Raw genomic sequence first — 27315 nt, 5'->3', positions numbered from 1 at the left:
GCCACTTCTGGCCTTAACAAGAACTGTGCCTGTGGTCTTCCATTTCCTCACTATGTGTATGTATGACACTGTAGCTTACATCTCTGCGATAGCTTTTTGTAGCCTTCCCCTAAACCATAATGTTGAACAATCTTTGTTTTCAGGTCATTTGAGAGTTGTTTTGAGGCCCCCCATGTTGCCACTATTCAGAGGAGAGTCAAAGAGAACAACAACTTGCAATTGGCCACCTTAAACTGTGATCATTTTCTGTGACAACAGAGTTAATTATTATGCAGCTTTAGAGGGGTGCCTAAACTTTTTCATACCACTGTATTCATTGTTTATACCCTCATTTAAATAACTGCATGGCTTTGGCACTGCTTAGCTAATCAGAAGCTGTATGGTTTACAATTTTGTGGACTGCTGTTGTTAGCCCGCTAGCCATGCTAATGCCCAAGGTTTATGCTCACAACCCTTCCCATACTCCTGTCTGTACATGGAAATCTGGTCTGACAGCACTTTTACAACCACTTTGCATTTGCAGCCATAAGCAGTAAGTGACACTGTAAGTAACTGTAAGCTTACTGTAATTGATAGAATATTCAATATGCTACATTAGCACAATGACCCTATCAAACACAATGTTCAGAAGATGACACAAACACTACACACACACACACTCTCCTTCTCTCACCTCCACTCCTCATTTGGTCGTGCCTGGTCATATTTCTCTCTGACGTGGGACACACCCATATCGGGGTGGAGCCAGTGCACCTGGTCTCTGGATTGGCTGTTGCTGAGACGCAGGCCAAAACAAGACGTCCAGCGCACTTTGTGGATGTCCAGAATCTTCTGGATGATTCCCTGGTGACAAAGAGTGAACAATGTTATTGTTATACTTTTTTTTTTACCCACGTCCCCTGCACAGTTACACTCACTATTGTGAGACTCAACACTGATATAATTTAAGGATAAAGTACAAATTCTGCAGAAATTACTTTAGCACTGGTGTATAAGGATAAATCGGGCAAAATCACAAAGAAATGTGCCCCTTTATCTACGGTGGTACTGTTCTAGATATGGTGACCCAACAAATGTGTATCAGTGTGGTGAGTGCTAAATAAAACCGAGATGCCCAGTGGACAAAAACAGTTAGCCAGTCTATAAAGAAGTCCGTCTGTCGTACCTCAGTGTGCCAACTGTGCTCATGTTTATGTCTGGCTTTTCGCATCAGGTCAATGAGGGCATGAGTCTATGCGTGTGTGTGTGTGTAGGTGACTTCAAATGATTTAACATGACGTTTCCACCCAAACAAGTTGACAGACATCATACACACATCCATGATAATGCTCACAGAACCATGAGTTGCAAAAAACACTAGGGGGTCTGACCTAGATACTGAAGGAGAAAGTGAGGAGAGAAGATGTGCAGTGACGTGTCCTGTACGATCACTAAAGTTTGAGCAGCGGTAAGTAGTTTGTACGTCATGGGAGTGGATCTAAAAGCATACTGCTAAGTAAACAAACACACACACACACACACACACACACACACACACACACACACACACACAAATAGTGTGCCCTGAGGTTATATGTATTTGCTAGCAAAATACTCTGTGTCCTTTATCAGAGCAGACAGCTAGGAACTTGAGCTGAGGATAAACATCAAAAAGTCCCCTTTTGCTACATAAGGGGGAAAAGGGGGCCAAATCAGCACCAAATTTTACAATCGTGAAAGTTATGTTAAGTTTTAGTAGAATAATGGTAAAAACTGCAGCTGAAAATAGTCCCCAGCAAATGCACTATTTTCCCCTGTTTTAGTAATGTTTACGTAGCAATGCTAGCGGCTTGGCTCTAAGGATGGCAATGTAAGTCTATCAGTCCACCACTTTGGTTCAGACAGAAAAATCTCAACAACTATTGGATGGATTGCCATGACATTTATTACAGACATTAACTGTACCCAGAGGATGGATCCTCCTGACGTTGGTGATCCCCTGACTACATTTCCTCTAGCGCCACCACAAGGTTGACATTTGTGATTTTAAGTGAATGTTTTGACAACTACTAAATGCATTGCCATGAAATTTTATACAAGCATTAATGTTCACCACAGGATAAATTTGGTGATCATCGTCAAAAATGTTATTTGTCCAATACTTGGTATATGACCAAATACAGTGGGGAGAACAAGTATTTGATACACTGCCGATTTTGCAGGTTTTCCTACTTACAAAGCATGTAGAGGTCTGTAATTTTTATCATAGGTACACTTCAACTGTGAGAGACAGAATCTAAAACAAAAATCCAGAAAATCACATTGTATGATTTTTAAATAATTAATATGACATAAGTATTTGATCACCTACCAACCAGTAAGAATTCCGGCTCTCACAGACCTGTTAGTTTTTCTTTAAGAAGCCCTCCTGCTCTCCACTCATTACCTGTATTAACTGCACCTGTTTGAACTTGTTACCTGTATAAAAGACACCTGTCCACACACTCAAATAGACTCCAACCTCTTCACAATGGCCAAGACCAGAGAGCTGTGTAAGGACATCAGCATAAAATTGTAGACCTGCACAAGGCTGGGATGGGCTACAGGACAATAGGCAAGCAGCTTGGTGAGAAGGCAACAACTGTTGGCGCAATTATTAGAAAATGGAAGAAGTTCAAGATGATGGTCAATCTTCCTCGGTCTGGGGCAAGATCCCACCTCGTGGGGCATCAATGATTATGAGGAATGTGAGGGATCAGCCCAGAACTAAATGGAAGGACCTGGTCAATTGTACATTGTATGGACCTGAAGAGAGCTGGGACCACCGTCTCAAAGAAAACCATTAGTAACACACTACGCCGTCATGGATTACTATGACTAAGGAGTGGCTCCGTAAGAAGCATCTCAAGGTTCTGGAGTGGCCTAGCCAGTCTCCAGACCTGAACCCAATAGAAAATCTTTGGAGGGAGCTGAAAGTCTGTATTGCCCAGCGACAGCCCCGAAACCTGAAGGATCTGGAGAAGGTCTGTATGGAGGAGTGGGCCAAAATCCCTGCTGCAGTGTGTGCAAACTTGGTCGAGAACTACAGGAAACGTATGATCTCTGTAATTGCAAACAAAAGGTTTCTGTAGCAAATATTAAGTTTTGCTTTTCTGATGTATCAAATACTTATGTCATGCAATAAAATGCAAATTAATTACTTAAAAATCATACAATGTGATTTTCTGGATTTTTGTTTTAGATTCCGTCACTCACAGTTGAAGTGTACCTATGATAAAAATTACAGACTTCTACATGCTTTATAAGTGGGAAAACCTGCAAAATCAGCAGTGTATCAAATACTTGTTCTCCCCACTGTACCTGCAAAACTATTGATATTCTCATCGGTTTCAGGTGTACTTTGTGTTTACTGCTAATTCGGAAATGTTAGCATGCTAACACGTAAACTAAGATGGTGAACATGATAAACATGACCTGCTAAAATCAGCATGTTAGCATTGTCATTTTTAACATGTTAGAGTGCTGACATTAGCATTAAGATCTAACCTAAGCCTAAGTAAAGCCTCACAGAGCTGCTAGCATGGCTGTGGACTCTTAGTCTTGTTTAAAAATTAAGCTCTATACTTGTGACCCATTTTTTAAGATTACGTCTTCAGGGGGAACAAATAGGCTTGCAAATGTGCCACAGACAGAGTAGGAAACTCGGAAAACACTGAGAGGCAAACTAACACATTGCTGGCTTTGGTCTTTTCATGGGATTTGTTGACAATTTGAAAAATGTAGAATGTAATTGTATCCTGTATCCTGTATTTTGTCACAATATAGACATTAAGTAGCCTAGAATCTAGACGCACTCTAGCGGCAGCAAATGTAATTTGCAGCCAGGGTGTCTAGCAACTCTCCGTTGGCTTGTGAGCTGGAAAAGCCAAACTCTAGCCGGGCCAATCACATCGCGTATAGAGTCGGTGAGCGAGCTTAACATAATAACGGCAGAGTTGCGACAGTTCCGCGTGAATTCCCTGCTACTTTAAAACAAAGAAGATGGCTGCTGCTGGCAAACAGCGTCTTTGGAACCGGCTTTGGCTGCGACTTTGGAAGACTTGAGTTAAGCTTTTCTTTGAGAAAAGAACAAAGAACGGCACTGAAGTCATTCTTAAAAAAGGAAGATGTGTTCGGAGTTTTGCCGACCAAAGTTTAATCTATCAACTAGCTCCGCTACCTTCTTCGTTGCTCTGGTTGGTTGTAGTGCTATCCTATTGCGTGCAGAGGGACTCTGAAAGACAACTGTTTATCCTGCCCCTCGGATTGAGCCCTGCCAATGGTGAGTTCCCAGACCCAACATCTTGATGTGGGTCTGGCTTGTCAGGCTAGACATTAAGTACATGGTGGGACATAATGGGTGTGTTTCTTCTTACTCTGACATCGGTTGCATCTCCATATCTGATATTGGAGGACCAGCAACTGTGTTCAGTGTTGGTCTCAAAGTGATGGAAGACTTTCAGAACCCTGTCCACGGAGCCAGCCATGGTTCGGTCCGACCCCCCCGCACTCAGCCGTGACTTGGCGCCTCCCAGGAGGGCATGGTTCAGGTTGGGGTCCAGGTAGGCCGTCGCCATGGTTTTCCCAGCTGACACTGCTGCTGCTAGGTGTCTGTCATATTCTGGTCAGGAGAAGAGAACAAATCAAACATCGGTGAAATGAGTAAGAACAGAGAAGAATCAGAAGCGAATGTATTTTTCTTTATTTAACTTAATCCTTCCTATGAGAGTTTACACATACATAGGAGAAGATTGTATTAGGGCAAACGTAATATTATGTACTGATGCTACATGTTTTCTCCTCCTCTCTGATGTGCTTGTAATGTTGTGGACTTGAATTCTACCCAAGTGCTTTGGAAAGATAGTTCTTTGGGAAGATGAAAAACACTTAATACCAGAGAGCGAAATGAAGAGAGAAGTACAGTCAGGGTCAAGGCTCAATATGTAAGCACCCGTTTTTATGACACAAAGACAATGCACCTCAGACTGACGTTTTTCCTGAAAATGAAGTCGTGACATTGACACACTTCCTGGAATTTCACAGTAACTTCATCTGGGAATGCCTGACAAGAACTACCTCTGTATCTGTGTGTACGAGTGTGCAAGATGTGTGTTTTTGTATGTGTGTGTGTGCCCTGTGTAGGAAAACAAATTGTGCGATCTCTTTCACTCTCTCTTTTTCTGCTTCCCTTTAGTCCTGTGCTTCTCCTCCTCTGTCCTCCATTAAATGAAAACTGATATGTTCTAGTAGGTAATTACACCTGAAAGAAAGAGACAGAGAGAGCGGACAGACGGACGGACGGACGCACACACACACACACACACACACACACACACACACACACCCCCCTTAAGAGGAAATAGTGCAAAGTTGTTGAGGGATATATCACAGTAAGATAAGTGTTACTTTGCCCATTTCAAATGGTAAATACTTCACCAATCACCCAATCACTCTGATGGCTGTGTGTGTGTATGCGTGTGTGTGTTAAGGAGATTTAATTTATACCTCTATTCCAACACATGGGGAAGGGGCTACAGCCGCTCATCGCCATGGAAACACATGTCTGTCCCTCCCTGTGTCTGTCTGCCCGGAGGACAGATAGACAGCTAGTGGTCTCACAGCCACGCATCACACACACACTGAATCTTTTCTTTACAAAAGCTACATAAATACACACACCAAGGTCCTAACACAACTGCAAGAGCACGCTCACATAACCAAAACACTACAACACACACACACACACACACTCTCCTGCTTCAAGTCAGAAATCTTTGTCTCCAACTATTGTCAACAGTTTCGTTAGCCAACAGTTACTTCCACAGTGGTAATCTTCAAAAAGGCCAATATTCTGGTCCATTGACACATTGTATGGAGTGTGACGATGCTACAAAAACACATCAACAGGTAAAATGTCTTCTTAATCCATTCCTGTTATCTACAGCTGAACAAGTCAAGAAAGATCCCCAGAGATGTAAAGTAAGCCACAAACTTCCCTCCTCTTCTTTTTCAGTCCACTTCGAAATTACTCTTCAGCGGCCCCTCTCGGATGACAACACCCTGTTTGTTTTTTGCCCAAGTTCTGCCCCATGCCTGCACTCCATAGTTACGCAGTTGCCGTGGAAGAGTCAAACGACCATCGCTCAGGAGAGGATTTGGGTTATTTCACTCAGTGGAGTCCCTGTAATGGTGAGAAGACTGCCCCTCCAGCAGAAGTTCACAGCCCAATCCGACTCGTACAGGGCTGATCCAATGGACATTCAGTTGGTTAGTGGTCACAGAGAAGGAGAGATAAATACTGTTCTCAGTGATAAACAAACAGTTATAAAAGTTATCTTCTTCTCATGGAAAAAGAAAGTGAGAGAAAACAGTGAGCCAGAAAAAGAAAGGAAACAGACAGTGGGACAAAGAGAGAGAAATAATATGCAGCGATTGTTTCAGGATGAATGAGAGGAAAAAGTGGACAGAGCCACACAACAGAAAGAAAGTTGAGTGGAGAATGAGAGAGAGAGAGAGAGAGAGAGAGAGAGAGAGAGAGAGAGAGAGAGGGGCTTCTGGAGGGAGGAGCTAGAAACTATTAATATGCTAATCTTGCTAGTCTCTTGTGTTCAATGACAAAAAAAAAAACTCTTGCTTCCGTTTATGAAGCTGACCTCAGAACAGCCCTATGTTGTATGGCTACCATCACAAATGCAACTCAAAGGAAGAGAAAAGAAGAGAAAAATAACTAACTACTCAGACTCATCTACAGTATTTAATTAAGATCTTAATCATCTCCACTGTACTCCCGAAACCCATTGAAAGCTCAATATCAGGGTTTTAAACTTAATGACTTTTCTTAGATCTAATCATTGTAGTTGGTCCCCAGTGGACTTCTTTAGCAAGTTTTGTCTTTAAGCTTTGAGTGTTACTTATTATCTGCTCTAGCTTTTCCAATGTTTCAGACTGATATGGTAGTAATAATAATGGTCCAAAATGATGGGAAATTGCAAAAAACATTTATTGAAAAACCTAACATTTTCTTGAGGGAGGAGCCCTAAACCCCTTGCCAAATACGTGCACCTAAGTCAAATTGTCACCATTCCCTGATCTTGCACAGATAACACATCATTCTTCCTATACATATTGTGGATGAAAAATAGAGAAAATAAAAAACATTCTCCCAAACCCTAATATTCTATCATAGAAGATCAGAAAAGAGCATTTGGGGCAACACCGCCATTGGTCCTGGCTGTGCCCAGCATGTCAACTAGCAGCTGTTAGCAACATGCCAAGCAATCCAAATCCAAACCAAGGTCTCAATCAATCGCACTTCATACTGCACATTAAAAATCATTCAGCGTGTACTTTGGGGGTCCTACACTCTACAGCTCTCAGAGTGCTCACGGTGCTGCCCTGAATGCTCATCTCCAAGGCAACGTGCCTACAATATCCTGACGAGCGAGTGGCATCTATCACGGTGACTGTTGCTGCTGACCAGGTGCCAGCCTCCAATAATTAAATGGATATTTAAATGGCTGAACACTGACTGGAGAACTGAACAGACCTCAGTTACTGAACACACACACAAGTACAAAAGCACACAGCAAAGTCACAGAAACCTTAATGGTACCTTGTGCGTGTGGGGAAGTGTGTGTGTGTGTGGGTTTCCTTTAATTTGTGCTCCATCTCAGGCATTGGCCATTGTTATGAAGATCTGGTGGGAGCAGGGGGTTTTAGTAGAGTGTGTGTACACTTTTGAAAGCCTTTTGTCAGAGGGCCAGATGTTGCCATGAATGGGAAGCGCTCTTTTGGCGCTCTCTCTCACACACACACACACACACACACACACACACACACTACACACACACACACACACACACACACACACACACACACACACACACACACACACACACACACACACACACACACACACACACACACACACACACACACACAGCAGGGGACGGAAGAACACCCACCATCTATTAAATGCAAATAAAAATTCAAAGATGCAGGTAAACCTCAGAAGTGTAAAAGCTACTTTGATGTAACCTTGCATTTTATTAGTGAACAATTAACTTTTATTAAAAAAATTTGCACCCATGCCTTAAAGTTAAATTTCAAACGCTATTTGAATTACAAAACGTATTGTTTATTTTCGTAAATTCAAACAGTGTTTTCCTGCATGTAATCCACATCACTATTTACTTTACTGCATTACTCTTTTGCTGCTGACCCTTCCAGAACTAACAATATGTAACAATAAAACTTTTGCCGGGGGTTTTCATACTTGCATGTCAAAAGGTCATTTAGAGTCAGAGCCCCTTTAACTACTGACAATGTCAACTTTAAAGCTCCCCCCTATCAATACAGTAATGAGGTTGTAATGATTCCTTAGTTCTTTGTTTAAATAAAGAGAAATTAGCACAAATGGATGTGGATGGAGGGAGGGGTCAATAATATTTGCAGGGGCTTTTTGTTGTGGTTTTATGTTGCTTTCTGTGTATGTACATGTTTTACTATTTATGGTGTGCTATATGTTGTATTTATTATATCATTTGAAAAATGAATACAATTATTGAAAGATATTTGCAGGGTGACGTGTTCTTGCGTTATAATTTCCTTGACCTAGAGGAGGAACAATTCCATTTCTTTCTGTGTAGTTGGCATCAACAGTTTAATGTGATCTTATCCAAGTTGTACTAATGACTTGCACTGATGCCATGCATCCCCTCTGGCCCTGCTAATCAATAAATAGATATGTCAGTGGTCCAATGTAGTATCTGAAGACTATGGAGTGATCATACTGATGAAGACCCCACACCTTAATGTAATCATCTAAGGCGTGAAGGAACAAAACATAGTTTTAATTAAGCTAACAAAAACGCAAAAACATCAGTACACACACACACACACACTGGAATTACCCTTGAACATCCTGTCCAACTTTGCTTCTGTATTGAAAATGCCATTGTTATTCTCTTGCTTCCTCCCAGCTGGCAACAAATGAGAATTGCAGGACACTGGTAACTTAATTAATCTGATATAACTGGCCAGCAAGGCCTTCCTTCAGGGCATGATGCCATGACTGAGTCATAATTCATATGATTTAGCCCAGAGCATGTTCAGACTTTGATTATTTGAAAAGCAATTTTTCTGCATGAAGAGTTGCATGTAATTTAGTTTTTCCTCAATATACTATAGGTATAGTCGACAGAGTAATCTTATAAGCATACTTGTTCTTAGTTACACTGTAATCCCTTTCATGAAACAATGTAATACTAAATAAAAGTGTTGCTCATCTTTGACAAAATAACCTTAACTCAAGGTCCACTTACTAATGCTACTAATACTACTAATTTACATTTCCGGAGATTTCAACTGCATCTCATGGTCTTTACTAAAAAATAGATACAGGTAATAATTTGCAATATATCTCAATATGTTTAAAATCGCAATAATATCTTATCGTGACATAAGTATCATTATAATATGGTATTGTGGGGCCTCTGGTGATTCCCACCCCTAGTCTTCACCCACAAATTGCATGTAGGCTCGGACGTCACGGCGTTGGCTTAGTTGTCATCACATGATTTAAATGTGAAACTTGGGTCACATGATGACAACTAAGCCAACTCAATGACAACTGAGCCGATTTTAATTAGCTGGTGAAGACGTGGTTAAAAGCTCCAGAAACAAAACAAAAGGCTCATAAGTGGTCGATGTGTTAAGATTGTCTTATCAAACTATTCCTAAGGCCATTTAATGGAGTTTCACACTAATGCTGCTCATCTATTGTGATGACCTGATCACACTTAAGTTGCTACAAACTCTGAATGTGTGAGTGAGGCAGCAGCTGAGAGATTATCAGTGCTGTAGCATGTGTGTACAAAACACTCAGGTGACTGCTCTCACCTGTGTAGTAGGCAATCCTGGAAATATCTGCAAGACAAACAGAAAAAATAGAGTTGGCTGATGTGTTTAATTATGAGCCACTGAATAAAAAAATCATCAGGTCAGAACAAAACATGTTAATGAAGTTTTTGAAGTCCCACAGCAGGTGTTCTCAGATAAATTACTTAATCTAAATTGCAATATCGATTGAGTTGAAAAAAACAAAAAAAAACATCAATATCCCATTGTTACATGAGTTCCCCCCACCCGAGATATGCTGAAGCTTTAGCGTATTTTACTCATTTAGGTCAGATATCCGTTGCCTTGGGCCTCCTTTGTGTTGGCATTTTAAACTCTGGTTGATTTATGAGGACTACGGTTAACCTTTTCTCAGATCTCTGCGAGGTAAATCCAGACAGCTAGCTAGACTATCTAGCAATCTGAGTTGTCTGTTGCACGACTAAAACAACTTTTGAACGTACACATGTTCCACTAAAAAAAGTTCCTATTTTGCAGCGGCACCACGGCTTTTCTCTAGTGCTTAGCACCGCCCAAGACAATTGTGATTGGTTTAAAGAAATGCCAATAAACCAGAGCACGTTTTCCTCCCATCTCCGAATGCTATGTGGAGTAGCCGGACTCTCCTCCAGCGGGCTTTGGAGGACGGTCTAGCAACGCGAGACAGTGGTTGTACTCTTAAAAGGTTGCAGAATTTACATGCTTCTAGGTTTTTGAACACACCAGTATAAATCCACGGTTTTAAGGCTGGGACATGCTTCTCTGGCTTCTTGAAAAATGTGCATGGGGGGGTTTCAAGACGACTGAAGAAGTCCACTGGGGACCAACTATGACTGTTAAATGACTGCAAATTTTGAGTATGATTTTGTGTTTTTTTTAGGGCTGTCAGCATTAACTAATTGCTATTATTAACTAATTAATTAATCGTGATGCAATTAAGGGCCGAGCATAATGCGTTCATTTTTTTTTATCGTAATAATCGCATGCCACCACTTATTAATTTATTTTCACTTCACTCGGCTTTGCGTAGTGCCTAACAGGCTACTATTTTGCCGTACTTCCTCGTAACACATCCCGCTGCTGCAGGAATAGCAACGCGGATTTCGGTGCCTCATTCTGGTGCCACTGATATGCCTGCACTTCTCTCTGATGAACAATCTGCAGCTGCTGTTGTCGGAAAACCACAGACGGTGCGTTCAATGAAACTGGTAATTTACAGCCTTGTGGTGCATTCAAAGTTGTTGTTAAATGCCCTTTTCCCATCTGGTGGTTGTTTTTGTCATTCAACAGCTATTTACTAGTGAAATAAGTTATTGTTATAGTGATTACATTATTATTAAACATTTAATTTTGACGATATGGCCTTAGCAATAAACAAGCCGTTCTTTAATGTCGCCAACTGTTTAGTACCCTTCTTCTTTTTAACTTTCTTAAAAAGTATCGGTTCAGGCACCGTTAAGGCACCGGTACCGTTTTAAAAGTACCGCTTTAGCACCGGTATCCAAACCAAACAATACCCAACCCTAATATTGACTCTAGATTCAAATGTGTGACTAGACTAAATATATAATAAATAAATACAAATCTTAAAATCAAGTTCATAAAGTCATTTTCTTTGCATTCATTTGATTCCCAGTCAAGATACACTGGTAAGAATTGCTTTCCATTGTTAATATGTACTTAAAAACAGTTCTGAAATGCAAAATAATAGAATTTTAATCATGTGATAAAACATGCGATTAATCGTGATTAACTATAGAAATTCAATGATTAATCGCGATTAAGAAAATGTAATCGTTTGACAGCCCTAGTTTTTTTCTGTTTCAGCTTGCTTAACACTCACTTTGTTAGATTAGGAGGTGAGTGAATCAGCTGCTCTGCAACCTACAGTAACACCGTTAACATAACACCCTTCTCTACAAAGACCCCCAGATACCTTCAGAGAACCACAATACTAGCCTTAGATGAGTGGGCTGGTCACTATGATTTAATATTTTGAATCTTTATTTTGCAGGAGGAAATTAAAGCTCTAGCAGGAATTCAGTTTGTGGTCAGTAGGAGATCTACACAGTTGATTGATGGCCAAATGACAAAACAACATTTCTCAGGTAACTCTGCATTTAAATACTCCTAAAACTAAGAATAATTTAGTTTCACTGTAAACGTGTGTACTCAACGACTCTCCTCCTACTTTCAACTCCTACTCTGATTGAGTGGCTTAGTACACTACACTACACTACATCAATACTGCAGCTCCCAGACTCCCACAGGAAGAGCAGGAGAAGCTCTTTAAAAACTTGACACCCAGACCTATCACACCCAGTTAGAGCAGAGATATGGCCGTGTGCAGGAGGTCAGGAGGATAAGTGCCTAAGTGCTTTAGACACCCTGATGTGCACACACATACTGGGTAAGCATGCACACACATACAGGGTAAAATGACAGCAGGGGTTATCAACAAAAAATTATGTAATGGTAAGAAAACCCACACACCAAAAGGAAATACCAGAAAGGTGACTCATGGTGTGTGTATTATCGACAAACCCTTTGAAATATGAAACCAGGACCCTAGAGTTAGTGTGTGGGTGTACATGGTTGTGGTGATGGGATTCAAGACAACACCATTACAGTGAGACTATAAACTATTGACAATTCCCAATAACATCTTAAGTACAATTTTTGCATGATATGCTCTGAGAACTCCTTCACTTCACAAACTGCAAATACATTGTCAATATTTTCGGTGATACATTTCCAGTTTCAGTTTTAACATCTAAATTGAGGTTTCTCTGACAACTTGCTTGATGTAAATGCATCTCTTCTCAAAACACATCTCGAACAGCAGAATGGTTCTTATGCCAAGCATCATGTCGAATTGGGCCATGACAGGTAAGAGAACGTTAAAATGGTCTATCTTTTTATTAAAATCTCCTATAGGAAAATTCTTTTTTGACTTGGCTTGCAGTAAAGTCATAATGTAAGAATAGCCAGCCTGCTGCCCCACGTAACATTCAGGCTTTTGTTGTATTTATTTGTATTATTAAGCACAATACATTTCCTCTCATCTCAACATGTTGCCATGGATCACCTTTTCAATGATTAAGCCAAAGACAACAATTATAATCAATGACTAAAACCATATCCTAAATGGAGAAAATGGACCAAGATAAACAGATCTGGAGCCGCTAAAGTCTCAAAGTGTCTATAATGACATCTACAGTAGATAGATCTGAACCCTGCACACACCATCTGCCCCATGGTTGCTCACGCTGACTATATTTTGTCTTTCCCTGTCTCTCTTGTAAGCGTTAAGTGCTATGTAGCCTGCAGCCAAACTGGTGTTGCTACAGTCTAGACTAAAACCCATAGGAGACGGTGGCCTTTTCATGTCTGAAAAACAAAATTAGACCGCACCTGAAGAGCTGTGAAAAACATTGCAGTCTTTTTACAAATAATTAGTTTAACCACTTTTTATAGATGTGCATTTTCAGCCCAGAGTTCTTTTATATGTGTGAAGTTTTATTGATTCATGTCATACAATTTATTAAAAAACTGTTTTCTCTTCATAGAATATCCCGCAGGAGTCCTAGCATCGTGCTAATTACATACCAGTCTGTTTAACAGCCTCCACAGCACATATATCAAAGAGGGCCAATGGACACACACACGCACGCACGCACGCACTTGGCAGGCGGCCCAAAACACCTGCTCCTCAAGCTGTCCTCAACAACCAGACACATGATAGGAGAGGAGTAAAGATTCATCTTGTAGATCTATGTAGATATACTGCCGTCTATCCCACAAATTATTTAGCATTTCTTTTATTTTATTTATTATATATTTGTGTTGTTGAAGGTATATCTGTCAATAATGCCCTCTTAAAGTAACTCCAACAGTTTTCTTACTGTGGGTTTGTGACCTATACCAGCTACCCTCATTTCTGTGGTCAAACCAGCTGTCGCTAAAGTTGGAGACAGGAGCCGTTGGAGACTGAGAAGAAGTTGGAGACAGAAGCCGGCAGAGCAGAGCAAAGTCCCGGTGAGCAGAGTAGACGTAGTAACGTCGCTCGCCAAACAAAATCTGGAAATAATTTTAATGAATACATGAAGATGTGAGAAATAAGCACCAGTCCAGAACATAGGACCTTCTTCCTGTTTTACTTTCTTGCTCCCACCCCAAACACATCAGACCAATAAGGGGAGTGAACATTCTTGGTTCATACGTGGTTTGTAGTGATGCATTTTGGTTTGCTTGGATTTTTCTCTGTGTGAAACCAAACCAAACCAAGAGAGAAAAAGCTCCAAGTTTACAAACTTGGAACCAGATGTTCCTTTTTCCCCCAAAAATGAACACTTCTGCAAGAACCAACTGAATTAACCTGATGAGAGCAGTCAGCTGTTCTGCCTCGTTGCTCTGTGTCTAATGGTTAAAGCTGAGCTGGCACACGCCTCTGTGTGTGTGTGTGTGTGTGTGTGTGTGTGTGTGTGTGTGTGTGTGTGTGTCCCTCTGGACAATGGGGCGTTACTGGAGCGTGCAGTCTTAGGATGCAACAACGTAGCCCCTCAGGCACCAATCACACCTGCCAGACACTAACATACAAATGCATATAATAACACACACACGGGATGTTTTTGTCCTTGAAAATATATTTTTGATTTGAGTTCAAACAGTATCTGAATTTTCTCATTATTTACATTCAGATAAACATCGAGCAATTATTCAAAACCTGTCACAGAAACACAAGAAAAAAATACATCTCACACACACACACACACACACAATAAATCCTACACGCATGCAACATAATAAGGTCACGTGAACGCATGACTGCTCATACACATTTATCTGTAAAATCGCACACGCACTGTGACACACACATTCACTCAAGTGTGTATAGTTCAGGTGCAGTGATAAAGCTAACTGGCTTACTGGAGCGGCACGCATGTTAATGTATCAATGTATCACACTCAGACCAGATACACTTTGTATAATTCATTCCAACAGATTTAGGACGAATAAACCAGAGAGATAGCGTACGATCTAAACAATTTCTTTTTGTTGATTTTTTTTTTTTAAATAAATCAAAAACACATCTGACATTAATGACCAATTAAATTACATTCCCTGTTGTGGTTTTCAAAATATACACATGCACTGAAAACAAATATTAAATATAACATTTTTAAAACCTGAAAATAACCGTTAAAATATATAACAGCTGTTACGTCAGTTCTACTTTACTTGTGTCATTTAAAATACACAATCAATACTTGTCTTTATTGTTATTACTAACGTTAGCTTCCCGGCGCGGAACAGATTGTGCAGTGCCGTAAATCCTCGTAAAACAGGATTATCATCTGTGCACGCACGAACATCTTGAGCATGCGCATGACGGATCGTGCAGGCAGCACAGATCGGGTACCGACAACACACGTGTAGCCTGCTCAAGGTAGTCCATTTCCTGATTGATTCTACCACCACTCCAGTGGAGGCGCTAATGAGCTAGATTACCACACACACACACACACACACACACACACACACACACACACACACACACACAGTAGCAGAAGAAGACCAGCTACACACAGTAGCAGAAGAAGACCAGCTACACACAACGGAGAATACACCGATTGCACTCAGCTTGAGCGAAGCGCTGCCGGCGTTGCACCGAAATCTGTGACCCGTCGTGATCTGTGTCCCTCCTGTTAAAAGCGTAGCGCCCCCCTCCGCGGTTAAGGTTAGGGACAAGGGTTTGGTTCAGGTTGAGGTAGGGGGACACCGAGCTCGATAGGTCACAGATTTCGGTGTAACACCGGCACGAATGGTTTAAAAAAAAAAAACAGGAGTGAGTCTGTTCATTCTCCCGATTCAGTGACACTACTTGGGTTAATTAACCGGCTCTTCGGTCAGTTCGTCAACACTAGTGTTGAAGTGCTGCGAGTCAGTCAACCTCCTCTAACTTAGCTACAGCCAGTCAAAAAATAGCATGGCAACCGCAGATGCAGGAGACCCATTGACCGAACTCCTCTTTCACCGAAGTCGCCAGTGTGGAAGTATTTTGGATTTCCAGTGAGTTATGTCGACAAAAAAGCCACAGTTTGCAAGCTCTGCTATGTGCGTGTAGCATATTCTTCCACTGGCAGCACAACTTACATGGCAGTTCATCTGTGTGGTATATGTTCAACTGTTCGGAAATAGTTTAAGACACTTAATTGTTCAGAGAAGACTATGGACATGGCTGTTTTATTGTGAACTTGAATGTCATCTTCTGTGAAGAAGACTGCTGTTACAAAAGAGAAACTAGATGGCAGGTTATAGATATAAGTTATTCTTACATTATGTTGTTAATAAATGTTTTAAATTTGACAATGTAGTGTGGTACATTGCGAACAAAAGTCAGATATTATATTGCATAAAAGTCTAGTCTAAAAATGGCATAGCAACCTGTGCTTTAAAAAAAATAAATGTAAAAATCAAGAATCGAACCGTGACTTTAGAATCGAAAATATAATCGAATCGAGGATTTGGAGAATCGTGACACCCTTAGTGTGTAGCTATGCTTCTTGTTTAGTATTTTTTTATCGATTATGAATCAAGATCAGATTAAAACAGTATATAGAGGATTTAACCTAAAAAAAAGGGGCTTGTTACTTCATGCCTACATTTACAACATACACACACGCAACACGCCGAGTCCCACGGGCTACACTCTACCTAAGGATGCACACTGTATTCAAACACAAACCCACTCATTTGACACACATATAATCTCACATACTGCTTCCCACACACACACACACACACACACACACACACACACACACTAACCCCCTTCTCTGCACATGCACACTTCAAGTTGAAGCCTCCTACATACAGTCAACCAAACACATCTCCTTTTTTCACATACAAACACAATCCTTAGCAGATGCTAAACAAAACAGAATAAAATAGCGCTTCAAATGTTCAAGTAGTTAACTTCATTACGCCATTTATTTTCTCAATAACTCAATCATCTGTTCTAAAAAGAAATGTCCCTTCCTCCTCCTCATCCCCACGGACATCATCACTATTATAACTACTGCAGAATTGCATTTATCAATAATCCTTTTCAATTCATACTCATGGAACCTTTCCAGAGTCACAGTATGTTCAGATAAGGTACATACAAATGTATTGCCCACACACAAACAACTATTTTGAGTTTAGAGGCTACAGAATAAAAACTAATGGTGCTCATTCATACATTTTCAAAACACACACATACTCAACACAATTTTCTTAACATCTTACCATGGTATAGTCCTTCCATTTAAAGTCCTGAAGAGAAGTCTAATCCTCCCTGACAGAATTGGGAAAAATCAAAATCCCAGGCTTCTGTGGTCTTTGGGCTAGCGTTGAGATGTGCTAGCCAGCTAACTCAGTAATGATGGCTAATGTTGGCTTAAGCTTACAACCCAGCCTCCTCCTCCTCCCTCTACTACTACAACTACTGCTAGTAACACTGACAGATACACAGCAGCATGAGTAGAGTAGGGGAGGGAGGGAGAGAGCGAGGGGTAGTAGGCAGCCTATGACTGTGAAATGGGGGAGGGAGGTAAAAGAGAGAACAGGAGGAAGAAGGAGGGGGTGTCTTTGTCTCCCAGGAGAGGGATGGAGCGCAAGAGAGGGAGCCAGATGTACAGGACTCAGAGGGAAAGCAAGTGAGGAGTGAGAGACAAGAGAATAGATGGGATAAAGAAAATAAGAAATTATGCAACAGCTTCATGAAAAGAAGTGATAAACAGGGAAGAAAGAGGTATAAAACAGGAACAATATGGGGGGGAAAGAGAAAGTGAGGAGGAAATAATATAGGGGAAAGAGCTGAGAATGACATAAGAGAAAGACTGAGAAGCGTGTGAGCGGTGTTGCCTTTGGCTAATCTGCCACGCTGACAGAAATGCACCCCTGTGGAGCTACTCAATTAGTCATAATGCAGTACTCTCAACTCAACATTGTCCTACAGAAATCATCAATCTTCAGCACAAAAACACAGGGAGTAATCAATTGTTCCACTGACTTTGTTTTGAGGAGTGCACATTTAATCCAATTATACTGTAATCAAATCACAAGCAGGGATATAGAAGAAAGCAAACCCACCCTAAACTAATTTGTACCAATATATATATATATATATATATATATATATATATATATATATATATATATATATATATATATATATATATTTTGAGATAGAACAGTTTACTCACTTTTTGGCTCAAATCATGACACTAACTTCATAAAACCAATAAAGAATACATGATAGTTGAAAAACATTGAAAATAAGTTATAAGAATGATGTTTGGTCTGTGCAGACCCTTGCGAACATGAGCAGATGCAGCATGCAGAAAGTATAACTTGGGCTGTAGTTTCTATTAGAAACGTCCTAATACTAATACTCACAGAGTTCCACCTTTCATTTGAAGATTTTATGCAATTTAATTTCGTGGCAGATATGAAATGCTTATGTACCTGAAATTGGCAGGACTATAATGATCACAGTATATAATCAGAACAATCAGACACGGTCAGCAATCTCTGGTGTTTTTGGTATTTTCAAACATATAACTTACTCCCAGACTAATTCTAGTCTGGGAGTTTCTAAAGATGTGAGACAATGTTGGTTAAAACAACAAAAACTTAAATTAAGTGTGTAAGAGATGGCATCCGATATGCCAGCAGTTTTGTCTAGAGAAGTCTCATAAGATATCAGCATTTGAGAGCATGAACGAACATGCGTGTCCCAAAGGCAGAAATCTGTTATTGCTGGAACTTTCCTGTCTATGGCCATTTTCCACTGTATGTGTTTGCAGATATGGACCAAAAAATGTGCTCAAAGTGCCATAAAATCACTTGGCTGTCACTGATTCTTGAAATTATGAACCAGTATGTCACATTATATTGACTATGAATGAGCCATGAAGCTTTCTCTCTCTCGCACACACAAGCAAGCAAAAAAGCAGACAGACAAGACGAGAGTTGTTCAGGAGTAAAGCAGATTAATAGGCCACTGGATTAGTAGGCCAAGATCTCTCTCACTCTCACACTCACACACACACACAGTGGACCTAAACTCTATCCCTCATATTCCTGCTTGATGAGTTGGTGTGTTAACATCGCCCCCTAGTGGTAATGCATTTTCAAGTGATCCAAGAGCTGCTGTCACTCCGTGTTTTTTCGTTAAATATATTTGCCACTGGGTCTGCCACGGTCAATGTGATTCTCTACTTTGCCTGAACAATCCTCCAATTCCATCCATACGTTACACTTTGGGAAAGTAAACAAAAAAAACACAGATTCCAAAACTCAAAAGAATTGACCATAAATGATCACATCAGATCAGCTTCAAGCTACAAGAAAAAAAACACATCAGCTGACATTTCATTCATTATTTCAGCCTATGCCAGTTTTCTAGTGTTTGCCATTGATCCCATTTGTGTTAAAACAGATTACAAACAGAAGGACAACAATTTGCAGACTAAGAGAGAGTTTCAAGACTATTCTTCCTATTCTTCAATGAACCTTTGTTACAGAAGAATCACTGCTGGTGACTAATCACACAGACATACACATACATTGACACACAGGCAGACACACACTGTGGCATTATACCCACATCTGACCTCAGCAACACTAGTTTATGGTAGCACAGTCTCTGAATGTGTGTGTGATGTCATATCTTTGGCTCGTATCCAGGTGTTCACTGCTGATCTCTGTGTGTGTGTGTGTGTGTGTGTGTGTGTGTGATCTATTATGACTGTGTGTTTGTGGCTGTGCATGAATCTAGAGAAGAGATGAGGTCATATGATTGGCCAAGCAGACACTGATGTCTGCTTTGGTCTCTCTCTCTCTCTCTCTCTCTCTCTCTCTCTCGGAAACCAGTCATTAAATACTAGTACAACCAATGATGAATCCCTTCATTGTCTTTAAACATTGCAAAAAGTATCTGGCCTAAGAGAAAACTAAAGTTGCATTCATTTAGTTAGTAAATACTCCGCCACCATACAGGTTATTATGAAAGACTTGATTTTGATTTGATTTAAAAATGTAAGCATTTTGATTTTGCATTCATTCCACTTGGATATGTTGGTATCATGTGAAATCATTTGTAATTAACTAGTTATGTATTGTTTGTTTAATGCGTACAAAGCTGGATTCTCGCAATATCACAAGATCAGGCGAGAATTGCGGGATCCCATATCACACGAAAATCCATCTTGCCAGGCTCCAACCTAATGCGTTTGTGTCTGAACTACTAGTTTACCGCACCGTGGTTTAGGTGTGTGTGACAGCCACGCCTGTTCATTAAAAACAACAATTGCGGAAACGACAGACAGATGATTCATCCAATCACCTGCCAGGTATTTTTTGGTTTTTGAAAGTGCCTGGCCTTTCCCAAACAGTTTCCAATGACAGCTTCTCAAATGGCTTCTGGGGCTTCAAGTTAAAGAAATAGTTCAGCCAGTAAAACCATGTTGGTTTGTGAGGGCTTTTAGGTGCTGGTGTTGTAGGCAGATTTTCTTACCTCTGGACAGAGCCTGGCTAGACTTAGGCTGCGTCTCATTTCTCTGTCTTAACCCTTCCCCTTACCCCTTAGTTTTGCGCGCTCACGTGAAAGTGCTGTCCCAATACTCATTTTGGTCGAGGGGTAGGGCTAAGGGGAAGGGCTATATACCCCTTAACGCCAAGCAAGGACGCAAGCTTACTTGAAAAGCAAGGGGTATCCAGATACATTGCGCAACAAGGAAAATGGCTGCCAGGTCAACCAGAGAGACCCATAAATGTAAGTATTTTCGGCTTAAAGAATTGATTTAAAAATTACGACGGTCTTGTTTTGTGCTCTACACAGTCCTGTACATATATATTTGCAACCGTATTTGTGATTGAAACGTTTTTAAAAATCGCTAGCTTGCTATGCTAACGCTAAAGTTAACGTTAGCTACATTACTTATTTGCACAACAGTCCCGCATTTCTCTGCCTTGAATGGACTCCATGCATGTCTACAGTGTTAACTAAACTCCATTGGCAGCGAATTTCGTTTGATATCAGTGCATAACACTACTTGCTTTGGAGACATCGATACGTGCTTTACATATACCGTCCTGTATCACACAGGGACTCCGGAGGAAACCCAGCAGCTGATCCACTCTCGGGCTGAAAACAAGCAGAAGTTTCTGCGTTCTTGTTGTAGCCATTCATTATTGTTTTGGTACTGTATTATTGTAAACATGTGTAATTCATTCCTGTTCATGCACCTGTACATTGTTGTTGGTTATGATACAGGACACTAATAAAGGAAATGGGGTATGGAGGGAAAGGTTACTGGCCAACAGGCATCAGACTGTGGTCTAGAATTTCAGAATAGTTTGTGGTCTTGTGTTTCTTTCTTTCGTTTTATACATTTGAGTGCCTTTTTATATGTGTGTGACATGTAAGTTATGGTTCTAATGGTTGTAATAATGTTTACTTTATTGGGCAATAAAGACAGCTTTTTGTTAACAAAGAAAGTGTTTCTGAACATCAATGACATTCAAAACAGTGATAACGGAAACATATATACAACACACCATGCAGTGTGTATACAAATATTTATTGCAAACAGACCTAAGTATGTATGATGATGTAACCAAGTGGCGTCTCATTTCATAGGGGTATGTTTTCACCCCTACCCCTTACCACTCGTTTTCGAGGGCCAAGGTCTAGGGGTAAACTTAGGGGTAAGGGGTAGGGGTAAGACAGAGAAATGGGATTCAGTCTTAATACTAAGCTCAGCTAACCAGCTGCTGGCAGTAGCTTCTTATTTAGCGACCAGACGTTAGAGTGATATTAATATTCTCATATAACTCTTGGCAAAAAAGCACATTTTCCAAAATGTCAAACTATTCCTTTAAATACAATCTGTGTATTTTTTTACTGTTTGAACAAAGTTTATTTGCTGTCTGAGACATATCCTGAGATATAAGTGGACAGCTGAACAAATGGACAGGAACAGTAGGTGCAAAAGAAACATACCACCTAGGCTACCGATGAAGCTAAAAGAAGATTGATTCATGTCTAGTAGGTAATGATAACTTTTCTATACACAGGTACAATGATTACTTTTTAATGTGTTTACAAATCTAGGGATATAGTATATCTTGGTACAATTTCTTCTTGTCTCATCTCTTAGTTTCTATTTCTCTCTTTTCTCCACCCAGCTTTTTCCTCCTCCCACCTCTTTATTCTGTGTGTCTATATGACAAAGCCCAACAATTACTTCTTTCTCTCTCTCCCTCTGACTCACAGTCACTGCAATGTAATTACACTGACTGTCCACACACACACACACACACACACACACACACACACCTTAAGTTATTTACAATGTCTGTGGTTGTAATTGTTCTTTTCTAGTCTACAGTTCAGTCACTGCTTCGCTTTGAGAAAACTAAGGGAACATGAGAACGGCCATTAGTTTGTCGAGTCATTTTGGTTGAGTCAAGGAGTCAGTCTGCACACACACGAACACGCACACACACCAGAGGGAATCGCTGTGCTCCAGTTCCATTCATCACTAGTGGACATGGTGCACCAATGACCTGCATGACCGAAGATAGCTCGCTCTAAGTGTGTGTGTGTGTGTGTGTGTGTGTGTGTGTGTGTGTGTGTCCCAAGGAAGGACGAGTCATTAACTTAGATGTAATTTCCTGCCATTGTAATAAATTTTACAAACCTTAAACATAACAGCAAATAGAAAAACATTTCAACAAATCATAAAACACAACAGCAAACAGGAAGACACGACGGCAAATAGGAAAATGTTTTATGATTTGTTTTTTTTGCTGTCGTGTTTTCCTATTTGCTGTCGTGTTTTCCTATTTGCCGTTGTGCTTTGTGATTTGTTGAAGTGTTTTCCTATTTGCTGCTGTGCTTTCATATTTGCTGTCGTGTTTTCCCATTTGCTGTCGTGTTTTCATATTTGCTGTCGTGTTTTCCTATTTGCCGCTTTGTTTTCCTATTTTCCGTTGTGTTTTATGATTTTTGAAATGTTTTCCTATTTGCCGCTGTGTTTTATGATTTGCTGTTGCGTTTTTTCTATTTGCTGTTGTGATTTGCACTTCAGGGCCACCGTACATGCACACACGGAAACAACTGTATTTGGGCAACATCAGAAAACCACGACTGCAGAAGAACTGTAATATTGTATTACTACACAGCCACCTGCTTTGAACAGACTGGCATACAGATTGCAATAAATCCAACCTCACACACATACACAATCAAGTTACATTGTTTAGGGGATTTAAACCCTACAGGAGCTATAACATAGTTTCAGGTTACGAAAAAGAATTAGGGATGCACCAATCTGGTTTGTTGGGACCAATATAAATACCATTAGTATGCAATATTCTGCAGAAATTTCTTCTCTGAAATGGCTGGCCCATAACAGCAAGTCAGTGAATTATTTTCAAAATGTTTGGAAAGTTTGACAGCTGACATAGACTCTCCAAAAGGTATGTCATATATCACCATTACTACTTAATACAACCACTATATTACATTACTCACAATGTCGTTGTGTGTTTGAAAGGAGCACAATGCAGAGTTTTTGACCACTGGCCCTGAACAAACAATGGATTGGAAATTGATCTGGCCTTATATCGCAAATCCTTCTATCAAAAAAATCAGCCCCAATTCCAATCATTGCAATAAATAAATATATACTGAAGATGGCGAACATGCAATTACAAACATAACTGCAGGTGGCAGGTGTCCACCATTCGGGTATGGTCTTATTGTAAAATTCCTTAATTACCAAACGCACAAATGCAACCGCAAGAATGCACACACATATCACTAAAGTTATAACGAGCACAAGATATTTTTAACAGACAAAACCAAGACAGTGTTCACTCATGTTATCTTGGGTAAACACAGTCATTATCACAACACACAACACACACACACACACACAAAGGTCTGAGCAGTGTTGCTGCTGCTGAGAGGAAGAAGGCGTTTTCCTTTCAACTCCTGAGGGACACAGCATGCTTTAGGATGTACAGTAAGTGCTCTGTGAGTGAGTGTGTGTTTGTGTTTACATGGAGGGGTGTGGGGGCTGCTTTCTGAATGCAACCAACCAAAAAGCAAAGGGAATGGACCTCCATTCAGCCCCCTGTCTCCAAAAACACACTAACACACACACACTCCTTTTCCTTCACAGCTGAAACCACATGCGGGAGGATGCAGGGGAATAAGTTTAACGGAAGATAAAAGCTAAATTTATAGGACACATACAAGCCAGCATGCACGCACGCACGAGTATGAAATAGCCAATCATTGGGGGAAAAGACTTCCACCATGTTTGCTAGGAAAACAGCAACTTATTTTCTTTAAAAGCTCAAACTGAAAACTCAAGTTAGAGTTGTTCTTTTCTCCTCCAGAGAACTTCTTTCATGTGGTATCATGAATTCCTCAAGACACACATTACGGACACACTCTTATTCAGGACCTCTACATACCCACACACACACACACACACACACAATGTGTCTGCAGTGATTGCTATTACTAGTTTGAGTCATTATGAGTTAACCACATACTGCAATCTACTGACACTAGACTGCTGGCTTTGTTACCCGCTTTGCTTTCTCTACATTTTTCGGTCTCTGTCTGCCCATCAGTCTAGTATAGAACAAACTTGAGTAGAATATATAGTAGATGACTGCAAAGAATAGAAACAATTGGATGAAAACAGAGCAGCAAACTTGCAGGGCATAAAAAGAGAAAATGGACTACAAACAGTAGAGTTCTCTGCAACATAATGAACTGCTCCTGTAAGATCTCTGAGTGTAGTCAAGTGTTTCTATAAATACAGGCCTCCTGCACTGCTCTGCAATTTATACACACACACAGAAACACAACCACACGCACACACCACTGCCACGCCTGTATTAGCCTGCTGTAGACCAGCAACAGGAAGAGTTGTGTCAGAAAAGTGTAGCCATTTACTCTCTGTGAAGTGTATTCATTTCTTTTTACCAACTTAATGACATCTACCACAAATGCCTAAATTAACATTTCTACAGTAATGCAAAAATAAAACCCACTAAAAACTAAAGTAGAGGGTGTCTGAAGGAATTCCCCAGAGCCATGTGTCACGAATTAAAGCAAAACGCCATTTTCTGCTTGTTTCTCAAACTGATGGTAATGACATGTTTCTTCTCGGATTACACTGCATTCATTTTGGTCCTATGATGCCAAATTAGAAGAGGCTGTAGTTTACCATATGTTTCAAACACACGTTTGGTATGAATTTCAATAATCAGACAAACTTCATATCTGACCCACTTAAATGACTAAAGTAGCCACAGTAAGTTGTCACTGTCTAAATAAATTCACCATTCAAGACCACTGAAAGAAGTAGTTCTGCATGTGGTGTAGCACTTGGTCAAAGTGAGCTGAATGAATGCAGCCGCAGTGGAACTAAATACAAGCTTGTCAAGTGGATAAGCTAATTAGCAGTGTGAGCCGTTTTCTAATTCAAAAGTACCATCTCAAACCTGTAGAAAGCTCTGTGAATGTCATTTGATCAATTACATTTAAATGAACAGCTGAGTGAGAAGATTTAGTTTTACAGCTGACATCGTTCATTCTATGTTTCAAACAAACAACATATCAAACAAACCATTAAAACTCTGCCTTTTTGCAGTGTAAAAAATGAGTGTCTGCAGGACGTCATCCTGGGACAGACTTTCTTCTCACAATAGCTATCATTTAGATGAAAAGAATTTCCCAGAGTTAACTGTCACACCATTCGCAACCACCTCATTTTCTTTGTTTTAGTAAACGACAGCCTATATGAATTTAGAATGCCTCAAAGGAACTCACAGTATTTGTATTGTACCTACAATACTGTGACTGTCATGCACAGGTGCATCCATGAACCAAACCATGACCTTAAAGAAACTTTGAATTCCCTACACTAACAGTCATGGAGCAAATAGGTATACAAAATACTGCTTTAGGTTTAGCTTGTCCACAGAATTGCAAATAAAAGTGTGCAGAAAAGCACTCCTATTAATAATGTACATCTGAAGCCTCAGTGGCCTCAGGGTACTGCAATTCATTAGCATTTTCTTGCATCTTGAATATGAAGTAGAGACAAATCAGGTTCCAGCAATCTTTCACTGTTGGGAAAATGTAGAACTCTGAGCAGCCTGTTTCAATTTGACTTTCAAGTGTCTTTTATCCATATAGATCTACTTATATACATTTAATCATTCTGTTATGTCGGAGACTAGATGTTTTTAAACTAGTACTTTTTTGAGGAAACCTAACATGCAAGATAATATAAATGATCTACACCAACAATCTGGGGTTGTTTATATTAGCATAGGACCAAAGATTAATTAATGGATTGTCAAAATTGTTGCAGATTACGAACTAATCGAGTATTCGACTAACGTTAATTGTTTCAGCTCTGATTTGCAAGATACCATTTGTGAATGAATATATCTACAGAACTGATATGCACCTGATTAGCCAATTAATATAACAGCAAAATGAGAGGGAGTGTCGGCACATCATATTATACACCTAACGTTAACTAATTAACACAGTTATGCAGCCAATATCCTAAATAATTGGGCCAATTGGTTAGTTTATGGAAGTCTTCAGAAAAAATATAACTGGTCCATTAAGGTAGAAAGGAAGAGTTCAGTATGTTCAGTTTGTTGGGAAGGCAAATCAAGGTAACGTTAACGGTTAACGTTAACCAAACAGCCTTGAATCCATGACAGTGGGAACAAAAAAAAGTGCTTGAGATAGAGATTTCGGTGCTAAATGTAGGTTAATCCGTTGTATTTATTTAACGTTACAGTAGGTCGGAGTTAACGTTGCTCCACGTTCACTCCATGTGACTGTGGCGACGAGTTTGGTGGCAGTAGGTCACTCTTCCTTTCAACTGCTCCAAGTTCCTAAAAGGAAAACTCCGCTCTAGTTATGGAGTTGTAAAGCTAACCTAATGTATCAGTTATTTCCCAAGTAACGTTATAACCAAGAGAGAGTGGTTCAAAAACTGGAAGAGGAAACAGCTAACGACAGCCAGGACGAACGTTAAAACCAACCGCATCCCATACTTTCTTTTAGCTCTTGAAATAATCCCCAAAACACAATATCACTCACGTTGACTTGTTCAAGGGGACGTCCGAGAGGTTTGTGTTGACTTTACCGGCGGGAGAAGCTGTTCACAGTCGGTGGACAATCCGTTATTTCAGTTGTAGAGCTAGGAGTAGTTACAGTTAGTGTTTTTTTCGCTCCTGCCTATCTCCCCCTTCTCCCTCTCCCGTCGCCTGTGTTCCTGCTTCCCCTCTCCACAT

At 40.2% G+C, this 27315-nt stretch overlaps 1 protein-coding gene across 7 annotated transcripts in view; it reads right to left on the bottom strand.

Annotated features, from left to right (window-relative positions):
• The window catches only part of ptk2aa (protein tyrosine kinase 2aa), a 68561-nt gene extending 41246 nt beyond the window's left edge, over positions 1 to 27315 (bottom strand). For 2 of the 7 annotated variants that reach the window (XM_078267135.1, XM_078267136.1), the window contains exons 1-3: positions 5524 to 5743; positions 4395 to 4639; positions 674 to 843 (exon numbers count right to left, since the gene is read on the bottom strand). In XM_078267135.1, coding sequence (XP_078123261.1) covers positions 674 to 843; positions 4395 to 4639; positions 5524 to 5647 — 539 coding nt within the window. In that variant the 5' untranslated portion in view covers positions 5648 to 5743. Of the gene's footprint in view, positions 1 to 673; positions 844 to 4394; positions 4640 to 5523; positions 5744 to 9918; positions 9946 to 17208; positions 17389 to 27121 lie in introns of those variants that run through there. The other 5 variants (XM_078267141.1, XM_078267138.1, XM_078267142.1 and 2 more) reach the window with 5 other exon arrangements.

This window comes from Sander vitreus, chromosome 14 (genome assembly GCF_031162955.1).
Source record: "Sander vitreus isolate 19-12246 chromosome 14, sanVit1, whole genome shotgun sequence".
Taxonomy (NCBI): Eukaryota; Metazoa; Chordata; class Actinopteri; order Perciformes; family Percidae; genus Sander; species Sander vitreus.
Note: the sequence above shows the minus strand (reverse complement) of the source record. Positions and strands in the feature narration are given on the sequence as shown.